The 20,769-nt window shown below is 50.5% G+C and overlaps 2 protein-coding genes and 1 pseudogene across 8 annotated transcripts in view; 1 reads left to right on the forward strand and 2 right to left on the reverse strand.

Annotated features, from left to right (window-relative positions):
• The first annotated feature begins 4,410 nt into the window (after positions 1 to 4,410).
• LOC116236337 (bis(5'-adenosyl)-triphosphatase ENPP4) lies at positions 4,411 to 9,646 on the forward strand. 4 transcript variants are annotated; one of them, XM_031604938.2, is made up of 4 exons: positions 4,411 to 4,465; positions 5,002 to 5,863; positions 6,629 to 6,802; positions 9,033 to 9,646. In XM_031604938.2, the coding sequence occupies exons 2-4, from the start codon at positions 5,044 to 5,046 to the stop codon at positions 9,398 to 9,400; spliced, it is 1,362 nt and encodes a 453-aa protein (XP_031460798.2). In that variant the 5' UTR covers positions 4,411 to 4,465; positions 5,002 to 5,043; the 3' UTR covers positions 9,401 to 9,646. The 4 variants fall into 4 exon arrangements, with proteins under 4 accessions (XP_031460798.2, XP_031460797.2, XP_089992779.1 ...); XM_031604937.2 differs by having other exon boundaries at positions 4,420 to 4,556; XM_090136653.1 differs by having other exon boundaries at positions 4,458 to 4,531.
• Positions 9,647 to 13,021: 3,375 nt separating this feature from the next.
• Positions 13,022 to 15,093, reverse strand: LOC149919274 (ectonucleotide pyrophosphatase/phosphodiesterase family member 5-like; annotated as a pseudogene). The gene is made up of 2 exons (XR_016464858.1): positions 14,625 to 15,093; positions 13,022 to 13,899 (listed from the first exon to the last, which is right to left on the reverse strand). The product of XR_016464858.1 is annotated as an ectonucleotide pyrophosphatase/phosphodiesterase family member 5-like (transcript).
• Positions 15,094 to 18,503: 3,410 nt separating this feature from the next.
• The window catches only part of RCAN2 (regulator of calcineurin 2), an 80,773-nt gene continuing 78,507 nt past the window's right edge, over positions 18,504 to 20,769 (reverse strand). For all 3 annotated transcript variants that reach the window (XM_031604935.2, XM_031604936.2, XM_090136664.1), the window contains one exon: positions 18,504 to 20,659. In XM_031604935.2, the coding sequence (XP_031460795.1) occupies positions 20,499 to 20,659 (161 nt within the window). In that variant the 3' untranslated portion in view covers positions 18,504 to 20,498. The remainder of the gene's footprint in view (positions 20,660 to 20,769) is intronic.

Here is a 20,769-nt window from a genome sequence, read left to right on the forward strand (position 1 = left end):
GAACAGTAGTGGAATGAATGAGTTCAGATGGAGGAAATTCTGTAAATGGTCTTTATTACTGCAGCACTCACTTCCAGGAATCCTTTAGGCAGCAACTGAGGAGCCCAGTAGTAGGCATTAAACTCATCCCAGGAAGCCAGACTTGCTCTGCAGAGATGCAGAGTGCTCAGTGCAGAAGGCTAAACACACACAGATGCTGGTTAGCACTGAGGCTGTTTGCTCAGAACACCTTGCTTTTACCCCAGGGAGAAACCACATCCCAGGGACAGCATCTATAGATAAAGTAAAAGAAGTAACAAATCAGAATGCTGAAGCTACTGCTGAAATGGAATCTGCTCACATTGGAATCCAGAATGACAGAAATGAGCACCTCCAGCTTAAATTATTTTAAAATGCCAAGCTGAAGACCAGGTTAGAAAGAATTTCCCACTCCTATTCTAGACACCCCAACATTTTTCTATAGCACTGGAAGTTTCAAGAGATTCCTCACTCATCAGTTCCACAAGTAATTTCAATAACTAACAGTCGTGCTTAGAAACAAAGGAGAGTCTCAGCCAGAATTCTGCAGGAAGAGGATGGCTATCACCACAAGTTCAGTGCCTCCATCACTAAGATCCTTCAGTTCTATTTGCTCTCCATGAAGACACTCACACGGTCCAAGCAAGGAACATACAGATCGTTCCTAATGACCCAAACAAACTGGGTTGTCTTTGCTTGTTCTAGACAATCTTTTTCCAGCCATGGGAGAGACAAGAAAATGGAATAAAACAAAACAGAGTTCTTGGAAACAGCTGAACCTAAAATTGGATGATGGCAAACAGTGTTTTTTGGTTCACTGGGCCTCAGGGATCTTAGCATCTCCATGGGCATGGGCCCTTTGCACTTGACAGCACTCACTGCAAAACTCACCACTACTCCTGGCCATTCAGAATAGTGCTTTTACAAACATGCCCTTTATGAAAGCTCCAGCATGCCCAAAGCTTTGCAATTTGCAGTCCAAGAATAGCATCAGACCTGCTCCATGGGCTCACAGAGGAAGCTTGTTGATCGTTTGCAGACATATTACAAGGAAATTGCAACTTCATTTTCCCTCCTGATGTGCTATGTACTTGGAAAATAACAGCAAGCCAACTTTCTTGCAACATTTTTACACTCAGCTTGTACATAAAAGGGGTTAGCAGCATCTCATTAGTGGGGTACAAGAGGTTGCGTAGATATGCTGAAAAATTCTGGAGTGCATATAGAGTGAGTTCACCTTCTGAAACACGTGCTTCCTCTTGCTTTCATCTTAACTGCTGAGCTGTGCAGCCACAGCAGCATTCTACTTCAGGTCTCATAAGGAGACAAAACAGAGAGAAGCACTGCAGGAGGCAGTGTCTTGGCGGTGGCCTTTGGCCATCAGGTGTGATCACACTGAGTCACCACGGCAGGGCCTGCAGCAGCGTGTGTTGCTCAGCAGCACTGGGCTGTGTGGTTGGCAGGGCCACAGATACTTCTCCACAGGGAAATGGAAAAAGAATACCAGATTATTTTGCACCAGACACTCAATTTGTATATTATAAATGACTTGTAATTAAAAATAGCAGGTGTTATCAGCCAGCAGACATTTCTCATCCGCTGCAGGGCCTCAACAATTATCACTGATTTGGATGTTTCAAAGGCCTTCACAGTGGTCTTTGCGTTCCTTTTGTACCACTTTGCTCTCCAGCTCCATGGTTACATTGGAATACCTGACAGCCTGAGAAATATTGACTTTACATTCACAACAGCTCCAAGGAAAACATTTTTATTTGACTTTGGAGCCTGGCATCCTTTCAATGCCCTTGTTTACTCCAAAATGCTGTGCCTGCAGGAAGCCCAGCAGCCAGGCTGCAGTGGGGCTATGGAACAGCACCCAGGTATGGCCCCGTCACACAGGGATGGGTACTGAGCCATCAGCAGCTTGAGGGGATGTGAGGCTAAGGGCCCCGCGCTGTCTCTGGTCTCTGTGTACAGCCTGTCCTTCAGGTTGAATGGGCACCAGCAGCTGAGTCTTAACTGCATCCTCCTGTGGGTGGAATTCTGATGAAAGCAGGACGGTATCCAAAGGGAGGTGGGAGGCAAATGGACGAGGCCAGGCTCTTCCAGGTGGAGTGCAGCGATAGGACCAGGAGCAATGGCCTACAACTGGAACGTAGGAAGTTCTGTGCTAACGTGCAGAAGTTCTTCACAGTAAATGTGACGGAGCACTGGCACAGGCTGCCCAGAGAGGTGGAGGAGTCTCCTTCTATTGGAGATATTCAAGATCCACCTGGATGCCCACCTGTGTGACCTACCGTAAGGTACTGCTTTAACAGGGGGGTTGGACTCAATGATCTGCTGAGGTCCCTTCCAACCCCTGCAATTCTGTGATCTGTGATTCTTCACAACGATAAAAGGTGCACTGAAATACCAAGACTGATTAAAGAAGTGAGCCAGCCAAACGAAGCTCTGTCAAATGGATAACTGAGAAACGAATGGAAAAATACAGAAAAAGTGTTTCTCTTTCAATATTCAACTTAATATTGCTTAAGTTGCTTAACATAATGAAAATGCCCTTTTGGGGGGGGTTGGAGTTCCATGATCCTTGAGGTCTCTTCCAACCCAAGCCATTCTATGATTCTGTCAATGCCTGAACTATTCGAGTGCAACACATTGTCTCCACCTGAACAAAAGGAGTTGCTTTCCCCTCACATCACTACCAACAGGAGTGCAGATGCCCACCTGGAAGCTAGGCGTGCTTCCAAATCTCACCTCCGTCGTTCCTTAAACTCCTCTGACACAAACAAGTGCATCTCATGGCTCTTCTGCTCAGCTCTACTGCAGCAGCAAATTAAGAGGGCACTGGGCAGGATTTCACACAGGCTGCTGCTCAGAGCTACAGCCTACGCAGATGAACGTGGGGTGAAATACAGTACAGAGAGGGATTAAGGTGATGAAACCTCTTGGCAGTGCCCAGTGTTACTTCTCTTAATATAAGTATACACAGAAATCCACGCCTTGTAGGCATATGTTGCCAATGGAACCAGACCTGTCCTGAGGAAGCAATGAGGGAAGAGGTGCCCCAGAACCACAGAGATGTGGCACTGCGGGACACTGTCAGTAGGTATGGGGGGTTGGGTTGGGCCTGGGGATCACAGAGGTCCTTTCCAAGCAGAAAGGCTCCATGCCATGTGGTAACTGCTGCCAGCACAGCTCAGAAGCACAGAGATGGTACAGTGAGCTGCCTTTGGGAAGCATCAAACTGCACACAGTGAATACTGCAAACAGGTCTGAGAGCAGACAGGTAAGGGCAAAGGAGATCCTTTCACCTCAGAGGGCCCACTGGTTCAGGAAGCCCATTGCCAAAGGTAAGTAAGTTACCTTCGATGCCTAAAATCCTTGCATCTCGGAATAAATTTGTAACAAGACCTCAGTCCTCATTATACAAAACTAAATATAATTGGATTAAAAGCTACACTTTACGTTTTCCTATGAGCTTTAATTCACTCACAATAAGTGCTTTGAAGCAAACACAGTAAAGTCACTGCCAGAGGACCTTCCCCTCACACACACAGCCACGCGGGTACCAGCAGAGCTGGAGCAGCACGTACAGCACCCGGCTGGGCCTGTCTGACCCTCATGTCTGCCGTGGGGCTGTTTTGGATGAAATTGAAAATGGAGTTGTGATTTCAGCCCTGTTCTGTTAAAGGACTCGTTTTCCTTCTTGCACAGAGGTGATTTCATTGTTATTCAGTGCCAGTAACAAGACAGGTTTTGCAGAACTGCTGATCCCTTCTAGCAGACAGGCAGAGCTCACCCTGCTCCCAGCACAGAAATCACAGAACCACAGAATCACCGAGGTTGGAAAAGACGCACAGGATCACCCAGTCCGACCATCCTCCCATCACCAGCAGCTCTCACTAATCCATGTCCCTCAACACAACATCCAACCGTTCCTTGAACACCTCCAGGCTCGGTGACTCCACAGCTCCCTGTGCAGCCCATTCCAGTGCCTGCCCACCCTTTCAGAGGAGCAGCATTTCCTAACATCCAGCCTGAATCTCCCCTGGTGCAGCTTGGAGCCATTCCCTCCAGTCCTATCACTGGTACACGAGAGAAGAGGCCAACCCCCCTCATCACAACCTCCCTTCAGGAAGTTGTAGAGCGCAATGAGGTCTGCCCTGAGCCTCCCCTTCTCCACACTGAACAACCCCAGCTCTCTCAGCCGCTCCCCACCAGCCCTGTGCTGCAGACCCTCACCACGTTTCCCGCCCTCAGGCTCTAACGCCCCCCCGACCCTCCTCCCAATCCCCGCTCCCCACCCCGCACCACGCCCACTCAAACCGGAGCCAATCAGAGCCTCCGCCGGCGAGCGGCCCGGCCAATCGCAGCCCGCCGAGGCGGCGGCGGGGCCCGCCCACCACCTCTCGCCGCGGCCGTTGGGGTCGTGCGGCGGCGCTGCCGGGTGCGTGAGGGGGAGCGGGAGGGCGCGCGGCCTGCCGCCGTCCTGAGGGCTGCGCGCACCGCTCGGGTCGGGGCTCGTCCGTTTCCTGCGGGTTAGGCGGGCGGCACTGCGGGCCTGGCGCCGGCGGGGGAGGGCCGGGGGGTGAGGGCGAGGCTGTGCCCCGAGCTGTCGGAGGAGCGCGGGACGCCGCCGGGACGTGGGGCCGGCCGTGCCGTGTGGGGCCGTCCCGCTGCGCGGCCCCGCTGTGAGCGCGGCCTGTGTGAGGGGAGCGGGCGGGAAAGCAGAAGCTGGGGGGGGCGAGCTGCTGCCTGCAGCCGGGTGGGGAGAAGCGGGGGACGGCAGAGCAGCCGTTCCTCGCGTTCAGCCCGCTTTGAAGGCCGTCTCCGTGCCCGTCTGTTTCGATACCCAGCGGCCGTGCTGCGGAGCTGGCCGTTGGTCGTTGTTGGGTGGTTGTGCAGCAGTCGCTGTGAGGACGATGTAGCGCTGGTTGTGTTACGGCCCTTCTGAATTATGGCTCGTCTTTTTCACCTCCTCAGGTGCGTCGGATTAATTGCTGGAGGCGTCTTGAGGCTCCGAGGATGAACGTGCTGGTAGTGCTGCTTGTGTTTGCCATAGTCAGCTGCTGCAGTCGGTTGGGCAGCTCAGCCCCCAGGCTGCTCCTGGTGTCCTTTGATGGTTTCAGGGCTGATTACTTGGACACCTATGACCTTCCTCACCTTCGGGAGTTCATTGAGGATGGCGTGCTTGTAAAGCAGGTTACGAATGCTTTCATCACCAAGACTTTCCCAAACCATTACAGCATAGTGACGGGTTTGTATGAGGAAAGCCACGGCATCGTGGCTAACGACATGTATGATTCAGATGCCAAGAAAAAGTTCTCGCAGTTCAATGATTCGGATCCCTTCTGGTGGAACGAAGCGGTCCCAATCTGGGTGACAAATCAACAGCAGAGAAATGGGACGAGTGCTGCTGCCATGTGGCCCGGTACTGATGTGAGGATTAACAACACGACCCCTCACTTCTTCATGAAGTATAACTTTTCAGTGACGTTTGAGGAGAGAGTGGAGAAAATTGTGAAGTGGTTGAACAGCTCTGATCCTGTTGTCAATTTTGCTACGCTGTACTGGGAAGAACCAGATGTGAGCGGGCACAAGTATGGACCAGATGATACTGAGAACATGCGCCGAGTGTTAGAGCAAGTGGATCAGCACGTTGGTTTACTTACCAGTAAACTGAAGGCATCGGGTTTGTGGGACAGTATCAATGTCATAATAACAAGTGATCACGGGATGGCACAGTGCTCTCCAAAGAAGCTGATCATCCTGGACAACTGTATTGGTCGTGGTAACTATACTCTGATCGACAGGAGTCCAGTTGCTGCAGTGCTGCCAAAGAACAGTAGGTGGTAGTTTTTGAAGTCTTGTCATGCTGCTGTGGTTCGCTGTCTGTTTAGAAATTACTTTGTTTCGGCAATCAATGGGCTGAGGGGTTTCTTGATAATGGTGGTCATGGTGCAGCTTATAGAGAACAGAGCTAGGCACTTGGTGTGCCTGCTCCCTTGTTGCTCGTGTATTCTGTCCAGTTGAGGCTTGCAAGAAGCATGAAATAAGCCCACAGGGTTATTCAGAACAAAAAATGTTGTTGTCTAAAACCAACCTGGATTGCTGTACAACTTTTATTTTTGTGAATGAAGCTTTAGCTTCTGTATCTGGAGGTAGTCAGTAACAGGTGTGACTCATGATGCAGCTGGTCTCAGCTTCCTCAAAGTGCGGCCAGGCTGAAGCAATTAGAGCAAACAAAACCATTTATAGATCAACAGAAGGTTTTATGCTCACTGCTTTGGATAAAATATTGGCTACTATAGAGGATGATATGCTTTCTCTTGATTTCTCTGCTTGAACTTTGCACCTCACTCCCCCAGAAGCACAGGGTAAGCTGAATTGTAGGTTCTCAGCCCCAGACACAAAACACCTAACTTCATGGGGAGCAAGCTGTGATGTCCACATTGGTGCATGTAGCATTTCATGAGGGATGTGGAACAATCACTGCCTTGTAAAAAGTCATTGTTTGTGGAAAAAAAAATGAACCTCAGGTTTAATGACAGATAATTGCAGTAAAAAAGACCTCATTTCCAGTTGTTTCACATGCATTTTTTCTTGACAGATAAAAAATACGTGTACAACTTACTGAAACAGTGTGATGATCATCACATGAAAGTGTATCTCAAAGAAGAAATCCCAGACAGGTTTCATTATCGCCATAATAAGAGAATTCAGCCCATAATCCTGATTGCAGATGAAGGCTGGACAATTGTGCAGAATGAGGCCCCCTCAAAGCGTAAGTGGGATTTCCCCATCTGAGCTCACCTGACTTAACACTGGTAGAGGGTTTTGCTTTGACCCCAGCAACCCATGGGGTGCTCCTGGTTTAGCAAGTGGAGTCTGTGCTTCTTTAGGAACATCTCAGACAGCATTTCAGAGTGTTCTCAGCTGGAACCTGGGGGCTTCCAACTGCAAAGGAAGAAAGGGTTTATGTTGAATATCAAGAAGAACTTCTTTCTATAAAGAGTTGTTCGGCACTGCCATGGGCTGCCCAGGGAGGTGGTTGAGTCACCATCCCTGGATGTGTTTACAAACATTTGGATGTGGTGCTCAGGGCCGTGATTTAGCAGAGGGCTGTTAGAGTTGAGGTAGGATGGCTGGGTTGTGGTTGGACTCCATGATCTTTGAGGTCTTTTCCAACCTGAGCAGTTCTATGATTCCATGATTCATTCTATTGGCTGAAACACTTGGCCACACTCAACTTAATAGCCTGAGATGCACCTCTAGGTTTCCCTTGCATTTTAATATTTCACCAATGTGTTGTTTAAATGTTTATATATAAAATATACATATGAAGGAGGGGAGAAGAAATTAAAGAGTGGGGGCAGGCCTGGCTGCTGCCAGGACAGAGCACTGTGCAGTGCAGCTCTTGCTGCCTCCCCGCTGCCTGTGCCCATTGTTTGCACAAAGTACTGCTTGTGATGGAGGCATGTTTGTATTCCACTTCTCCCCAGCATCTGCCACTCGTCTTCCCACTGACATTTAAGGTGTTGAAGTGTTTTCCAATAGAGCTCTCTTCTGTTTTCGTGCTCAGATTCAATTTCACATACCTAAAAATAGCTGATAAATATAGAGAGATAAGTAACAGCGCTACATCAGTGCTCACTTCGTTGAAGTGAATCACTTTTCAAAACAGCTATGGCTTCCTAGAAACAGGAAGGGGAGGTATTGGCCTGCCTGGCTGTTTGTTGCCCTTCTGAAGTGACAGCACCAGCTCTGTGCCTAGCACTGTTAGCACACACCTGCACTCCTACTTCCTTAAAGCTCCACTGGAACATCGCTGTTCAAAACAAGTAAATCGCAGAAGGAAAAAGTCTAATCAAGAAATGTAGGAGTGCATTAAAACAAGTTACTGCACTGTATTTTGCTTTTAACTTTGCAGTAACTGATGTAAGGGTGGAAAATGATAAAAGGAGTACTGAATGTATACTGCAGTGGTGAGTGTGATCTAAAGCAATAGGAGTCTGACATTTCAGATGGAAAGCTTTTAATGAAGCACTTAAGGAGATGACCCACAGAACTGTTAGTAAGAAATGAGCCATGAACTGAGATGCAGTCACTCATATCCTGTGCTGAGCGTGCTATGTGAGATTTTTGGTACCTGGAACAGGTTCTGCAGGTGTGTTGTTATTAGGAAATTGGACCATAGCTGTTGATACTTTACCAAAAGTCACAGTGTTTCTTACAAATCTACCAGATGCCCAAGTACCAGCGACCTTGCAGCCACAAGGTTTTGCTAGATGTTTGGATCTTTATCCCCAGGCTGTTTCTTCTTGTGGTATGTAGGGATTTGTTTTGATATGCATTCACCTGGTGTACCTAATCTGATAAGCAGGATCAGATAATATACTTGAACTGAAAGCCATTAATGAGAAGGTGCCTGTCTTTCAGGAAGTGCCTGTTGGCAAAGGGGAGGGTCTTTCCAAAATCTAAGAAATGCAAACTTGTGTTCCAACTTGTGAGTGGTAACACCCTTTTCAGCTTTGGCAGGAATGGGAGGGGGAACAAAGGTTAGTTGGGGTTCCCTGAAGGAACATTGGTATGGGAAAAGCTGAAGGTTGATATGGGAAAAGACTGCTGGGAGGGGCTGGAAGAGGGAAGCTCTGGGTTTCATCAGTGTGTGATCTGAGTGCTGCCCTTAGAATCACAGAATGGCCTGGGTTGCAAAGGCCCACAGTGCTCCTCCAGTCCCAACCCCCTGCTGTGTGCAGGTCGCCAACCAGCAGCCCAGGCTGCCCAGAGCCACATCCAGCCTGGCCTTGGATGCCTGCAGGGATGGGGCATCCACAGCCTCCTTGGGCAACCTGTTCCAGTGCCTCACCACCCTCTGCCTGAAAAACTTCCTCCTAGTGTCTGCCTCAGCCCTTGGTTAATGTGCCTTGTGCAGTGGGGGATGAAGGGGGAGGGGAATACTCGACATGCAGACAGAAGCTGCAATGTTACCTCTTGAATTTGCATTTCTCCAGTAGGTGACCATGGTTATGACAACACTCTCCCAAGCATGCATCCATTCCTGGCTGCCCATGGGCCTGCTTTTCGTCGGGGTTACCAGCAGAGCATGATAAACAACGTTGATATTTACCCAATGATGTGCCACATCCTGGGACTGACACCGCAGCCGCACAACGGCACTCTCAGCCACACCAAGTGCCTGCTGGTTGACCAGTGGTGCATACACCTCCCAGAGGCTATTGGGATAGTGATTGGGGGGCTGTTGGTATTGACTACCTTCACCTGCATTGTAATAATCATCACAAAGAACAGAGTAGCTTCTCCACGTCCGTTTTCCCGGCTTCAGTTACAATCTGATGATGATGACCCTTTAATTGGATAGCGTGTGCTGAGCTGAGCTTGGCTTGCAAAAGTGATTTCAGCAAGCACGTCTGATCTTGCACTGCAGGGCATTCTTTGATGCACTTTAATGGTATCTGTGTAAAATACTGTACAGCCCAAACCTGCTAACTTCTCTGTGTGTGTGTTATCTGATTTGTAGTCCTATGAAAAGATGTTCAGAAATCCTCAACGGGTTATTTTCTGCTGGAGGAAGTGCTTAAGAAAATAAAGATGTTTAATTTTTCACTGGAGTTGTTGAATGCTTTTAAAATTAAATTCCAGAGCTTCTGCTTCTGAACCTATGAAAGGTGTTCTCAGACTGCTGAATGTGTGCCTACAACAAAAGTGTGTGCTGCCCTACCTACCAGCTTGTGCTGGCCATCAAGCAAAGACTCCAAGCTTTTATTTTAAACTGGCAACTTAAAGGGAAAGGTTAAACTTCAGAGATGAGATGATGATCTTTGTCTGCAGTGTCTGTTTGGCGTAGGTTCAAAGCTGTGGTGAAGACCAGTGCCAGTGGTTTTCTCCTTTTTGACTGTCAGGTCCAGCAAGTTCCCATACACAAAAATGAGTTTGATTTAGAAAGCCCTTGTGGTACCTCCTCTCTTAGTGAAGAAAGAATGTGAGGTTAAACTGTTAATACAAACCTCAAAATAGAACTGTGGACACCAAGTCCTTTTTCTATGTTTGACAGTTTGAAGAACCAATGAAATGAGAGAGCTGAAGTACATGCTAGTATGCAATGTGGTTTCTTGCTAAAACTGACTGAATTTGGTATTAACTGCAGACTGCCTCTTAGCACCTGAGCACATGGACCTTGCAGATTTGAAGTTGTTTGCATACAACAAGAGATCAGGTTGGCATAGAAGTGGCAGGCATGGCGAGACTGAACTGTGCCAGTCCCACTCTCACCAGCTGTTGGTGCAGGTGAGGAAATGAGGCCTTGGCCCATTGCTCCAGGTCACACCTTTGGAAGAGAATTGCTACAGCTCCTCGTAAACCCTTATTTCCTCCTCCCTCTATCACCAAGATTAACTTGCTTTACAGGGAAAGTTCTACTAAGTACTAAACAAGGAACAAAGTATTCTAATTGCATAGCTGATTATTTTCCATTCCAAACAAAGTACAGCATGTAAGAGCATTGGGAATTCTTTCTAGAGCAGCTCCTTGCTGCTGTGCAGCCATGGAAATGGTGAGCATCCCCTTCCACGTGTCCTTCCTGATTAGCCAAAGCTTCCTCCTCATATCCAACCTAAACCTCCCCCGTCTCACTTTAAAACCATTCCCCTTGTCCTATCACTACCCACCTCACAAACAGCCGTCCCCCCTCCTGTTTCTATGCTCCCTTCAAGTACTGAAGGCCACAATGAGGTCTCCCCACAGCCTTCTCCAAGCTAAACAAGCCCAGTTCCCTCAGCCTTTCCTCATAAGAGAGGTGTCCCAATCCCCCCAGGTTCTGTTATCACTCTTCTTTATCCTCTCAGGAAGTGCTCATCAGTGAGCTGCATCTCTTCAGGCCTCATGGATGTGGTCACCAACACACACAATGACCTCACCTCGCTAAGTTTAGCAGTTTAAGAGCAGTTCTCCTTCCCTTAGCAATACAGGGTGTTTCCTATTCCATCAGGAATAGGATCCATCGCATCCACCTCCATAAATAAAATATACAATTACTTAAGTAACTCCACATATTTGGCTTCATAGTGTTTTGTTGTTGTTTCTTCAGTAGCACTGGTTGAGGTTGGGATAAGAAGTACTGTGCAGGGTCTCTGACTCAGAAGATAAAGCAAAACACTGTGATGATGGAACACTGAGACTGAAAATGACTGGACTCAGTGCACACAGTTTCCCATCCGTTCTCAGCCACTGCTAAGGTTGGCTGAATGTTGTGGCTGTTTGTGATGTAATCTGTCAGGATTACGTCCTTGTTACAGACACTCATGTTGGGGTGAGCACTGGAGCTTCAGACACCTCCTCCAGTCTTCCTTCAAGCAAACAAGCAAAAAAAACCATCAAAAGGTACTATGGATAGCTTTACCAAAATCACCTCTAGTGTAAATACAGCCTTCAGGAGAAAGAGAAGCACAGAATGCATCTCTGCTGAGCACATTGCTAGTTTCTTCCTTCACAGTGCCAAAGGGAGATGGCGCATTGTGTCCTGGCATCTCTGAAAGCCTGAGCGAACACTTTCTGAGTGAGCCTGGCAATTTATCTTGCAGGAAGCAGCAGATATTTCACCTCATTTGAATCCCGATTTTCATCTTCAGGTGGCGAGTTTATCTAACTCAGAACTAGCTGGCTCATTGCTATGCTTCATTTATCATCACAGTGCAGAGTCCTGCTGCCTCGGGCTGAGCAGAAGCAGCTCCTGTTAACCCTTCAGCAGCCGCAGTCAGCCCACACGTCAGGAGGAGCTGTGCTGAGGTTGCAGATGCTGGGCTGGCAGCACGTGGCCGCCATCCACAGGACAGGTGGGGTGGGAGGTGCAGGTGGCACTTCAGACCGTGCCTGGTCACCAACTCTGCATATGCAATCATGAAACAGCACCACTCGCTCCTTTGTACTCTCAGGGTACTCCTTTCCCTTCCCTCATCATCTGCTGTGCGGCGAGCAACAAAACCCAGGGGCTGTACTAAACAAGCAGCTTCCACCCCCAGATTCCCATGTGCTCATCTCTGGCTCTGAGCTTTGCTTTCCAGCAGAAGTCTGTGTAACAACAAGCTGGAAAGCCAGCGAGCAGAAAGGAGGAGTCGGGACGTGCAGCCAGGAGCATGAAAACAAGTTAGGAACCTGTATCTTTGAGCATGTTTCTTCCTCCCTAACAGTGAAGCACAGGCACAGCACAGAAATCCTGCAGGAAAACAGAGAATAGCATTATGTTTCTGATCTGAAACTGAGAACTAAAGAGAATCACTGAACTTGGACAGGACAAATGGAATAACTGTTGGAAGAAAGCACGGGGTCGATGTACCTGAGCCCTTTCAGAGCTGAACAAGGCATGAAGCTTAGTGTTTTACAGAGGAGTCCTGGCTGGTGCTGCAGGAGGAAGCAATGTGAGCTGTACTCAAAGCTAATGTGTGCTTACTGTCATGTATAATAGTGATCTGAACTCCAGGAAAACAAGCTCAGAGAATCGGGTTACACATCAGTTCTCCCTCCTGTACCAGAGACGCTGAAGTTTCCTTTTACAGCAGCTCCTTCAGTTGGTAATGAGAGCATCCAGGCCAGCACTGCTGTCTGTGCTCGTGGGAAGGGCTGGCAGAGAGCTGCCCCATCCCTGGAGGTGTTCACGGCCAGGTTGGATGGGGCCCTGGGCTGCTCTGAAATGTGGAGGTTGGTGGCCCTGCATGCCTCAGGGGATGGAGCTTCATGGTCCTTTGGGTCCCTCCCAACCCAAAGCATTCTGTGATTTGTGTGATTACCCAGTAGCCACGCAGTCCCTATGGATTGCAGCTCCCCATCTGGCTTCAGGTTACTGAGTCACAAATCTCATTCTATCTACGGCTCGAGCATGCTGATAGAAGGCAAGATCTGCGACAGTCAGTAGCTACCCATGCAGAACACTGCTCAGCCCTGGTAACACTTTCAGACCATCCCACTGCCCGTAAGCACTAAAGGACACGGGGCAGTATTGCTCAACAAGACACAGATTTGCTCGCTGTCCATTTTAGCAATGTAACTCAGGCTCCTGACAGAGCCAGCACCCCTGTTAAGGCTGATGGCATCACCGCTGCTATGACAGATTCCATTCAGGAATGAAGTTCGTGCAGTTCTAATGCTCAGTTTCTTCTGAGGATTTCAGTGCTACAGCTCCAGCCTTCTGGCAGAACAGCTGCGTGGGACAGCCGAGGACTTTGCACAGCTCTCTGCTCACACATCCTGATGAAGCCCAGTGAGCCCTTCTGAGGACGACAGTGACATTCTGTGATCAGTGGTGGTTATGACATTTACCACATTGCACAGCTTCGTTTTCTGCTCTGATATCAGGTATCCCACCTTGTGATCCACAGCATGAACTGCCTGTTCCATAAGCAGACTTCTGGGCCCAGGACACGGCCCATCTTACCAGGCTGCTCCCAGCAGATTCATTGTATGCCATATCACATGTAGGAAGGACTTCAGTATTTTCAGATGCTTTCGAGGCCACACAGCCGCTCTGGTTTTCTGTCCTTCTCTCTGGTTTGTCACCCATGCTGGCATGGCTTCTTCCCAGCACTTGGAATTACAGACCCCCCTTCCCTGAATGGAGCTATGGGTGTTGTTCAAAGCCTCATTCACAACAGGATCACACACCTCATTGGCAACTGTGCCATGGCTTTCTGCACAGAGACCCATTGCACTGCACAGCAATGAGGAAATCCTCTGTTAAGAACACATCAGTGATCTGTTTAACAGCAACACCGCTTTCTGTGGCATAATGAAAATTCAGAGTCAAGACCGCAGTTGTAATCCCATTGAAATCCATCAGAAGAGATCACCAACACCTTGGGGAGGTCCTGCCTGCAGAGAGGAATCACAGAACGGTTTGGGTTGGAAGGGACCTCAAGGATTACAAAGCTTCAACCTCCCCTCCACAGGAGCCACCAACCTCCACATTTCAAAGCAGCCCAGGCTGCCCAGGGCCCCATCCAACCTGGCCTTGAACACCTGCAGGGATGGACGGGGCATCCACAGCCTCTCTGGGCAGCTGTTCCAGCACCTCACCACTCTCTGTGTGCAAACAACTTCCCCCTCACATCCAACTGAAATCTGCCCTCCCTCAACGTCAAACCATTTCCCTTGTCCTGCTGTTATCTCCCCTTTCCAAGAGCTGACTCCCCTCCTGTTACAGGCTCCCTGGGGCTGGAGGCAGTAAGCACATGGAATCACATGGCCAGGCCTCTGCAGGAGCAGCTCAGGGCTGTGCTGGGGCACCTGGCATCTGCAGAGGAAAGCCGGGTTCGATTGCGTTCACCTGCCTGACAAAGTCACAAGGATGAGCAGCTGAACTACTCCTCACGTGCTGCTCCTGCTTGCCCTCCACTCACAGGAAGGAGGCCATTCAGACGCCAACTGAGCTCTGTGACACCCTGCCCTCCTTCCTCTGCTTCCCCTCGCTCCCAACACGCAGCGCTGCTGCACTGACCCCACACCCCTCACACAGCCGTGTGCAGCTGGGCCCTACAGCCAGGCACCGCAGCTCCAGGCGGCTCCAGAGCACTGCGTGGGGAACTGAGGCTGCTCACAGCTGTGCGTGGACCATCGGTACGTGGAGCTCAGGGCCGTGATTTAGCGGAGGGCTGTTAGAGTCAGGGTAGGATGGCTGGGTTGTGGTTGGACTCGGTGATCTTTAAGGTCAACCTGAGCAGTTCTACGGTTCTATGATTCCATCACCCGTCCAACACCACAGCACACGTGTGCAGGGGCAGCAGCGTGGATACAGACAGCAAACCGAGCGGCAGATCTGTGCGCGGGATGCAGGAGGCGGAGAGCACAGAGCTGGACCTGGGGCGTTTGCTCCTTAGCTAAAAATCAGCATCCGTCCCAACGCCGTGAGCCGAGGGTTGCAGCATTCAGCGCCGCGATGAATCGCCGGAAGCCGCGCCGGGGCAGCCAGAGCGCAGCATTGGCGGGGCTGCTCCGAAAGTAACGCCTCCTATCTTCTGACGTCGGCCCACGGCGCCAGAGGCGGATGTTGGTGGGACGGGACGGGACGGGCCGAACCTCCGCACCGCCGTTCCGCTCCGCGCTGCCGCCGTGGGACCGCCGCGTCCCCGCCGTGACCCGCTGACTTTGCGGCGGCCCCGCCCTCTCCGCTCCCAGTGGACAGCGGCGCTGTCAATCAAAACTGGGTGCCGGGGGGGGGGGAGCGCCCCCTGCCGGCAATGGGACCCGCGCAGGTGCCACGAAACGCCTCGGGGTGACGGGGGGTGCGGGGGGTCCGTGCAGCCTGCGGGGGGCTGCGAGTCCAGTCACACAGTGCGAGGTTCTGAGCTCAGCCGTGCAGTGCGAGGTTCTGAGCGCAGGGTCCCGACCCCAGGAGCTGCACGGATCCATGCAGTCAGGGGGGCTGGAGAAACCCACTGAGACGCCCAGCCCACCCCCTGCGCCCTCTGACTGCATCCCCCCGGGCTCTGGGACACCTCTGGGGCCGGCGACCCCATCGCTGTCCTGAAAGGGGTGAGAAGAAAACCCATCTGGAACATCACGGCTGTACGCGGGATGTTACCGATGTTACGGGGCCGTGCCTTTAGGGCTGCCTGCGGGCACGCTGCCAGCTGGGCTGGGTGGGAGCTCCCAGTGAGGTTCACACACGGGATGAAGAACTGCTGATTCCACCCAGATGTTTAACGCTGTAATAGTTTCACTGCAGCGCAGCGCTAACGTGAGATCCGTACAAACCATGTGGTTACAAACAGCACTCGTTGTAATGCGCGCAGATACGGCACGTCTGGGGACGGGAGCCGTGTGTGCGGCACGCAGCACTGCAGGACCATCCCTGAGCAGAGCCTCATGGCCTCAGCTCTATGGCCGCACACCTGGCAGCTGGGAAATCCCACGGATCCCAGAAGATGCACTGAATCAAGAACAGCCCCGTTTTGGTGGGGTCTGCTTGTTTGCTCGTTCTCCTTGCAAACACAACTCGCTGCTCGACACTGCAGCGCTGCTGTAGGGGCTCCATCTGACAGCACACCGAGCAGCCGCGGTGCATTTCCCAAAGCTGAGGACAAGGGTCTGTGGCTGCAGGGCAGCAGGACCGCAGTGCCGTAGCACAGGGGATGCTGCTGGCTGCCATCGTGCCTGGCAGCAGGGAGCTGCACACCACCCCCAGCACCCAGCACAAAGCTGGTCTGTTTGCCTGCACCCAGTGGGTGCCGCAGCCACACACGTGCACAGGAATGCCCTCAAACAGAAGCCCTGGGGCCCACGTGGCCCCTGTTACGAAGCTGTAAGCCTGTAGGCTGAGCACACGGCAGGAAAACCCTCGCAGTGCAGAGCTGAGTGACCGCCACAAGGTGGAACACGGGACACTGACACAGCAAACACCCGCTGCTTCCAGTGCTTGGGAGGCACAGCACCAACTGATGCAAGGCGCCGTCAACAGCTGCTTTCCATCTGTCACAATTAACGGAACCTTTTCCTGGACGTTTCCTCCGCTGCTCCCCACCACGCCGGCACACACAGAACACAAAAACCATCGTTTGCCATATTTATTTATTTATTTTTAAACTAAGCTCTGAATTATACAAGTGTAAAAGTGGTTAATTAGCCCATAGCTTTTTCACACTCCTATAAAACATGACTAAATAGAATATCTCCAAAGTATGTACAGTATGATGGCAAAGCTGTCGTGCTCCGTCCCGGCGCTGTGCTCGGCCCTGCAGCTCACAGTGCTGTGCACAGAACAAGCAGTCATTTGGCAGAAGGTCCTTTCCTGCTGCTGGGGGACACCAGGACAAAACCACCTTCCATCTGCGCCACGTGTGAGCTGGTAAGTGTTAGGTCTGCAGTGCCATAAAGCACTTTGCAGTGACTGTGCCTGTACTCTCGTTACAGGAAGGGATGCTCTTGCTGTGTTTTCCTGCTGAAAATAATCACAGAATGACAGAATGGCCTGGGTTGCAAAGGCCCACAGTGCTCATCCAGTTCCAACCCCCTGCTGTGTGCAGGTCGCCAACCAGCAGCCCAGGCTGCCTGGATGCTGGATGTGTGTGCAAGTGTGTGCGCCTACACTGATAAGAAGGGGGCTGCTTTAGCGTAAGTACAAAAATCAAGGCCACAGAAATTCTCCATTCTTTTGACTTGAAGAAAAGCAGACCACAAGATGCTGTTTCCCCCCATGCTGTAACAGTGCTGGCAGCAGCGTGCAGCTCGCAGTGCTCCCAGGCAGCAGAGGGCCCCAGCACATCGCACACAGACTCAGGCTGTGCCACAGAGCAGCAGCAGCTCCTCCACATTCCCTTCTTGTTTGCAACGCTGCCCTGATGGCACCCCCTAACGCCCGCACAACTGATCCCTGATGACCAGGTGGAAGTGGGACAGATGGGACAGGTGCTGAGCACACTTACAACAGGCTCGGAACTGCATTTCTCCTTCCAGGCTTTAATGAACAGAACTGTGTTCCACCCCGTCCTGGGTGAGCACTCCAGAGTTAACGAAGAGCTGCCATTGCATTGGAGCTGCTCTTACACCTGCCTGCACATGCACTTACAGGAAAGAATGCTTGAGACCCAAAGCAGGACAGATTTATGTCTCTGGAGGCCAAATTCCATCGTTCACAACCAAATCTCTCCTAGCTTTGGGTACATGGATGTCATGGCTAAATTCAGCCTCCGACATTTTTAGGTGTAAAGACCTGAAGTATCAGCTCTGGGGCAGATCCCTGATCACTGACTGATTGCTGAGGACGTAGGCATGCCTTAGTTTCAGCAGGGATGGAATTGCTTTCTTCAGAGTGCCAGATATGATGCTGCGTTTTGGTTCTAGGAGATGCTGGCAACACCCCGATGGTCACAGCTGCTGCTAACGGTGCTGCACAGAGCTGAGGCTGTCCACAGCAAAGGGCCCAAAGAGCAGGGAGGGAACAGAGTGAGGACAGCTGACTTACAGTGGCCAAAGGGTATTCCATCCCATATGACACCACGTTAGGGAAGGAGTTTGGAAGAGGGTGGGAGCTCATCTGGCTCTCCTGCACTGCTGGGGTCGAGCTGGGCATCGTGGAGGTGGTGAGCAACTCCTGGTGCACCAGCTGTTACTACAGTCATACACACATACATGCAGTCCTAACTGTTTGCCTTTGCTCTACCTTAGTAAATAGCTTTATCTCAGCCCACGAGTTGTGCTTGGTTTGCTTTCCCCATTTTCTCCCCAGCCCACAGGGAAGGGAACAAGCGAATGAGCGCGCGGTGCTGAGCCACAGCTGGGGCAAACCATGAGAGGCCATGAACCCCTTCCATACAGCATGCATTGCCAACAAACCTCCAGCAAACCTCCCTGTTTATGCTGGTATTGAACCAGAGGAGGTCCGAAATCTGTATGTTCTCATAACAGTGTTGTTCCTCCTGAAATGTCACAGGTGGCCTCTGGTGGTACGTTCAATAGGAACAGCAGATTGGAGTCCCAGGGCAGCAAGTAACAATTATTTATTTCAATCAACTCTAAATGAATAATTGGAGTGACGCCTCTGAGGAGTTACTTGAAGACAACTTTACTCTGACATGAAGATACTAACGTCCATCTTCGCTCAGGCTCTGCTGCGTTCAGCGTGCTTCTCTGAGTGCCACTCACACGACGATGCCCACAGAGTACTGACAGTTACCACGTTAGAGATACAGACTACGATAAGCACTAATTTCAACAGGAACACCGAGGAGCTGTGGTGGTCAGAGGACAAAGTGGATGAGGATGGTGAATTCTTCCTTCTGAAGACGCCCTCTCCATCCACGTGAGGCTGGCACCTCCTGCTGTGGCCAACAGCAGGACCTGCCCTTCTGCCTGGAGGCACTGCAGAGCCCACAGCACAGGGCTGAGCCGGCCTCAGTGCAGCCCGTAGGCTCTCTGCTAACTCAGGGTGGAATGGAGCCCTCCCTTGGAAAGCTGAACGTTTGGTGTTACGAGAAGAAGCCTGATTGCACAGCCTAAGCTGACTTTTTAGATCCTGGAATGAGCTTCCAAGATTCATTCGCTTACTTTAAAGGATTTTAAACCATGGGATCTCACTGCGCCGTTTGTAGTCATTTTGGGGAGTACAGCTGCAGCTCATTAGCTCAAAAATCCCACTGTATCTTACACATATGCTCAATTTTCTGCAGTATTAATTCCAGTGGAACTACTCATGTGCATAAATTAAGCGCATGCTTAAGTATATGCAAAATCTGAGCTCAAATGGCTAGAAAATATCTTCTCAACATGACAAATACATATGAAAAAAGCCATCATGGAAGGTGTAGCAGACAGGGAGCCCAGCATCTGCCTGCTGTCAGCCACGGTGACACACAGAACAGTTTCTGTAACTCAGGATACATTGCAAGTGAAAGAAACATGCGGGACAGAGTGAAAAAAGGGGACTCGGTTGCATGCAGTCTAATTTCAAGTGTGTCATTATGGTCCTGTTTTCTTTGGCCTAAAAAAATAAAGTAAGAAAAAAACCAACAAAAGAACACCAACATCTCCTCACCTCCACAAACCAAACTGCATACAGCTCAAGGAGGGCTTTAAAGCACAGGAAAAGGAGGGTGAAAAGAACTGGATCTTAGGGATGTAATCAGTGAGACTCAGGCCCAACACACGGCCAGGAAAGCATTCAGCCTCCACCACTGCTGGAACTTACAGCAGTGACACAGAGCAACGAGCAGACAGGCTCTCCCTCCTCAAACTCAGAGAGAAGTACCACTCCTACCTTTATGGAAGATAGAATGACAGTCCTTCCTGCTCCTCGCACACATGGCTGATAGGCACGGAATGCTTCAGCAGCTGCCTCTCCCCTCAGCCCACCCATCTCCACGAGGGCACAGCTCAGTGCTGCTGAAGAGGGCATTTTCCTGTTGTCTCCTAAAAAGCTTGCAGGAATGGCATTCCTTACAGAAAATTCCAGAGGGGTGACAAGGCCACCAAGCTGCGAGGAGATTAGAAACAACGCATGGCCTTCCCTTTAAAGACAAGGAGGAAAGGGAAAGACTGAGGTCTGCAGGGAACCGAGGGCAGAGAAAGAGGCTCCTTGATGAAGGGCACAGCAAGCGTTCTGGGCGTTTGCATCTCAAGCCTATCAGCCCAGTCACCCACTGTGAAGGATCTCTCTGGTGGTGTTTCAGCATGCAAATTACAGCTGTGCAAAACCTCAGCCTGAAACCCTCCCTGCTTCAGCCTTGCTTTGTCCTTCCCAGCAAATCTATTAGTTGGTGTGTGATATGGTTACATATTACAAAGATCTTTTTTTTTTTTTTCCTAGCCCTTTTGTTACATAGGCTTGATTACTGCACAGGGATTTCAATGAGCTTATTGTCCTGGTACTCAAACGGCAACGTCTGCCTTCGAAAATAAAAAGAAGAAAAGAAAAAGAAAGCAAACAAAAAACCCAAGAGCTGTGCTGGAGGAGAGAAGGGCTGCTGCTGCCGGGAGGCTCAGTTAGATACAGGAGGTGGAAGGCCAGGGCGCCGAGTTTGAATGATTTTTGGCTTTGGAGAATTCTTTGGGTCCTCATCTTCTTCCATGTCACTGTCGCAGACGTGCACTACCACGCTGGGGGTGGATTCTGTTCCTGCATGTAGCTCGTATTTCTCTCCTGGAAGCAGAGAAAAATAGTTAGATGGGAGGAAAATGGCCTGAGTAGCAGTGCTGGCACTGCTGGACTTCCACATTATGGTAGGGCAGTGTGCACGTGCTGCTCCTACC

Source organism: Phasianus colchicus, chromosome 2, assembly GCF_987193195.1.
Source record: "Phasianus colchicus chromosome 2, bPhaCol1.hap1.1, whole genome shotgun sequence".
NCBI classification, from domain to species: domain Eukaryota; kingdom Metazoa; phylum Chordata; class Aves; order Galliformes; family Phasianidae; genus Phasianus; species Phasianus colchicus.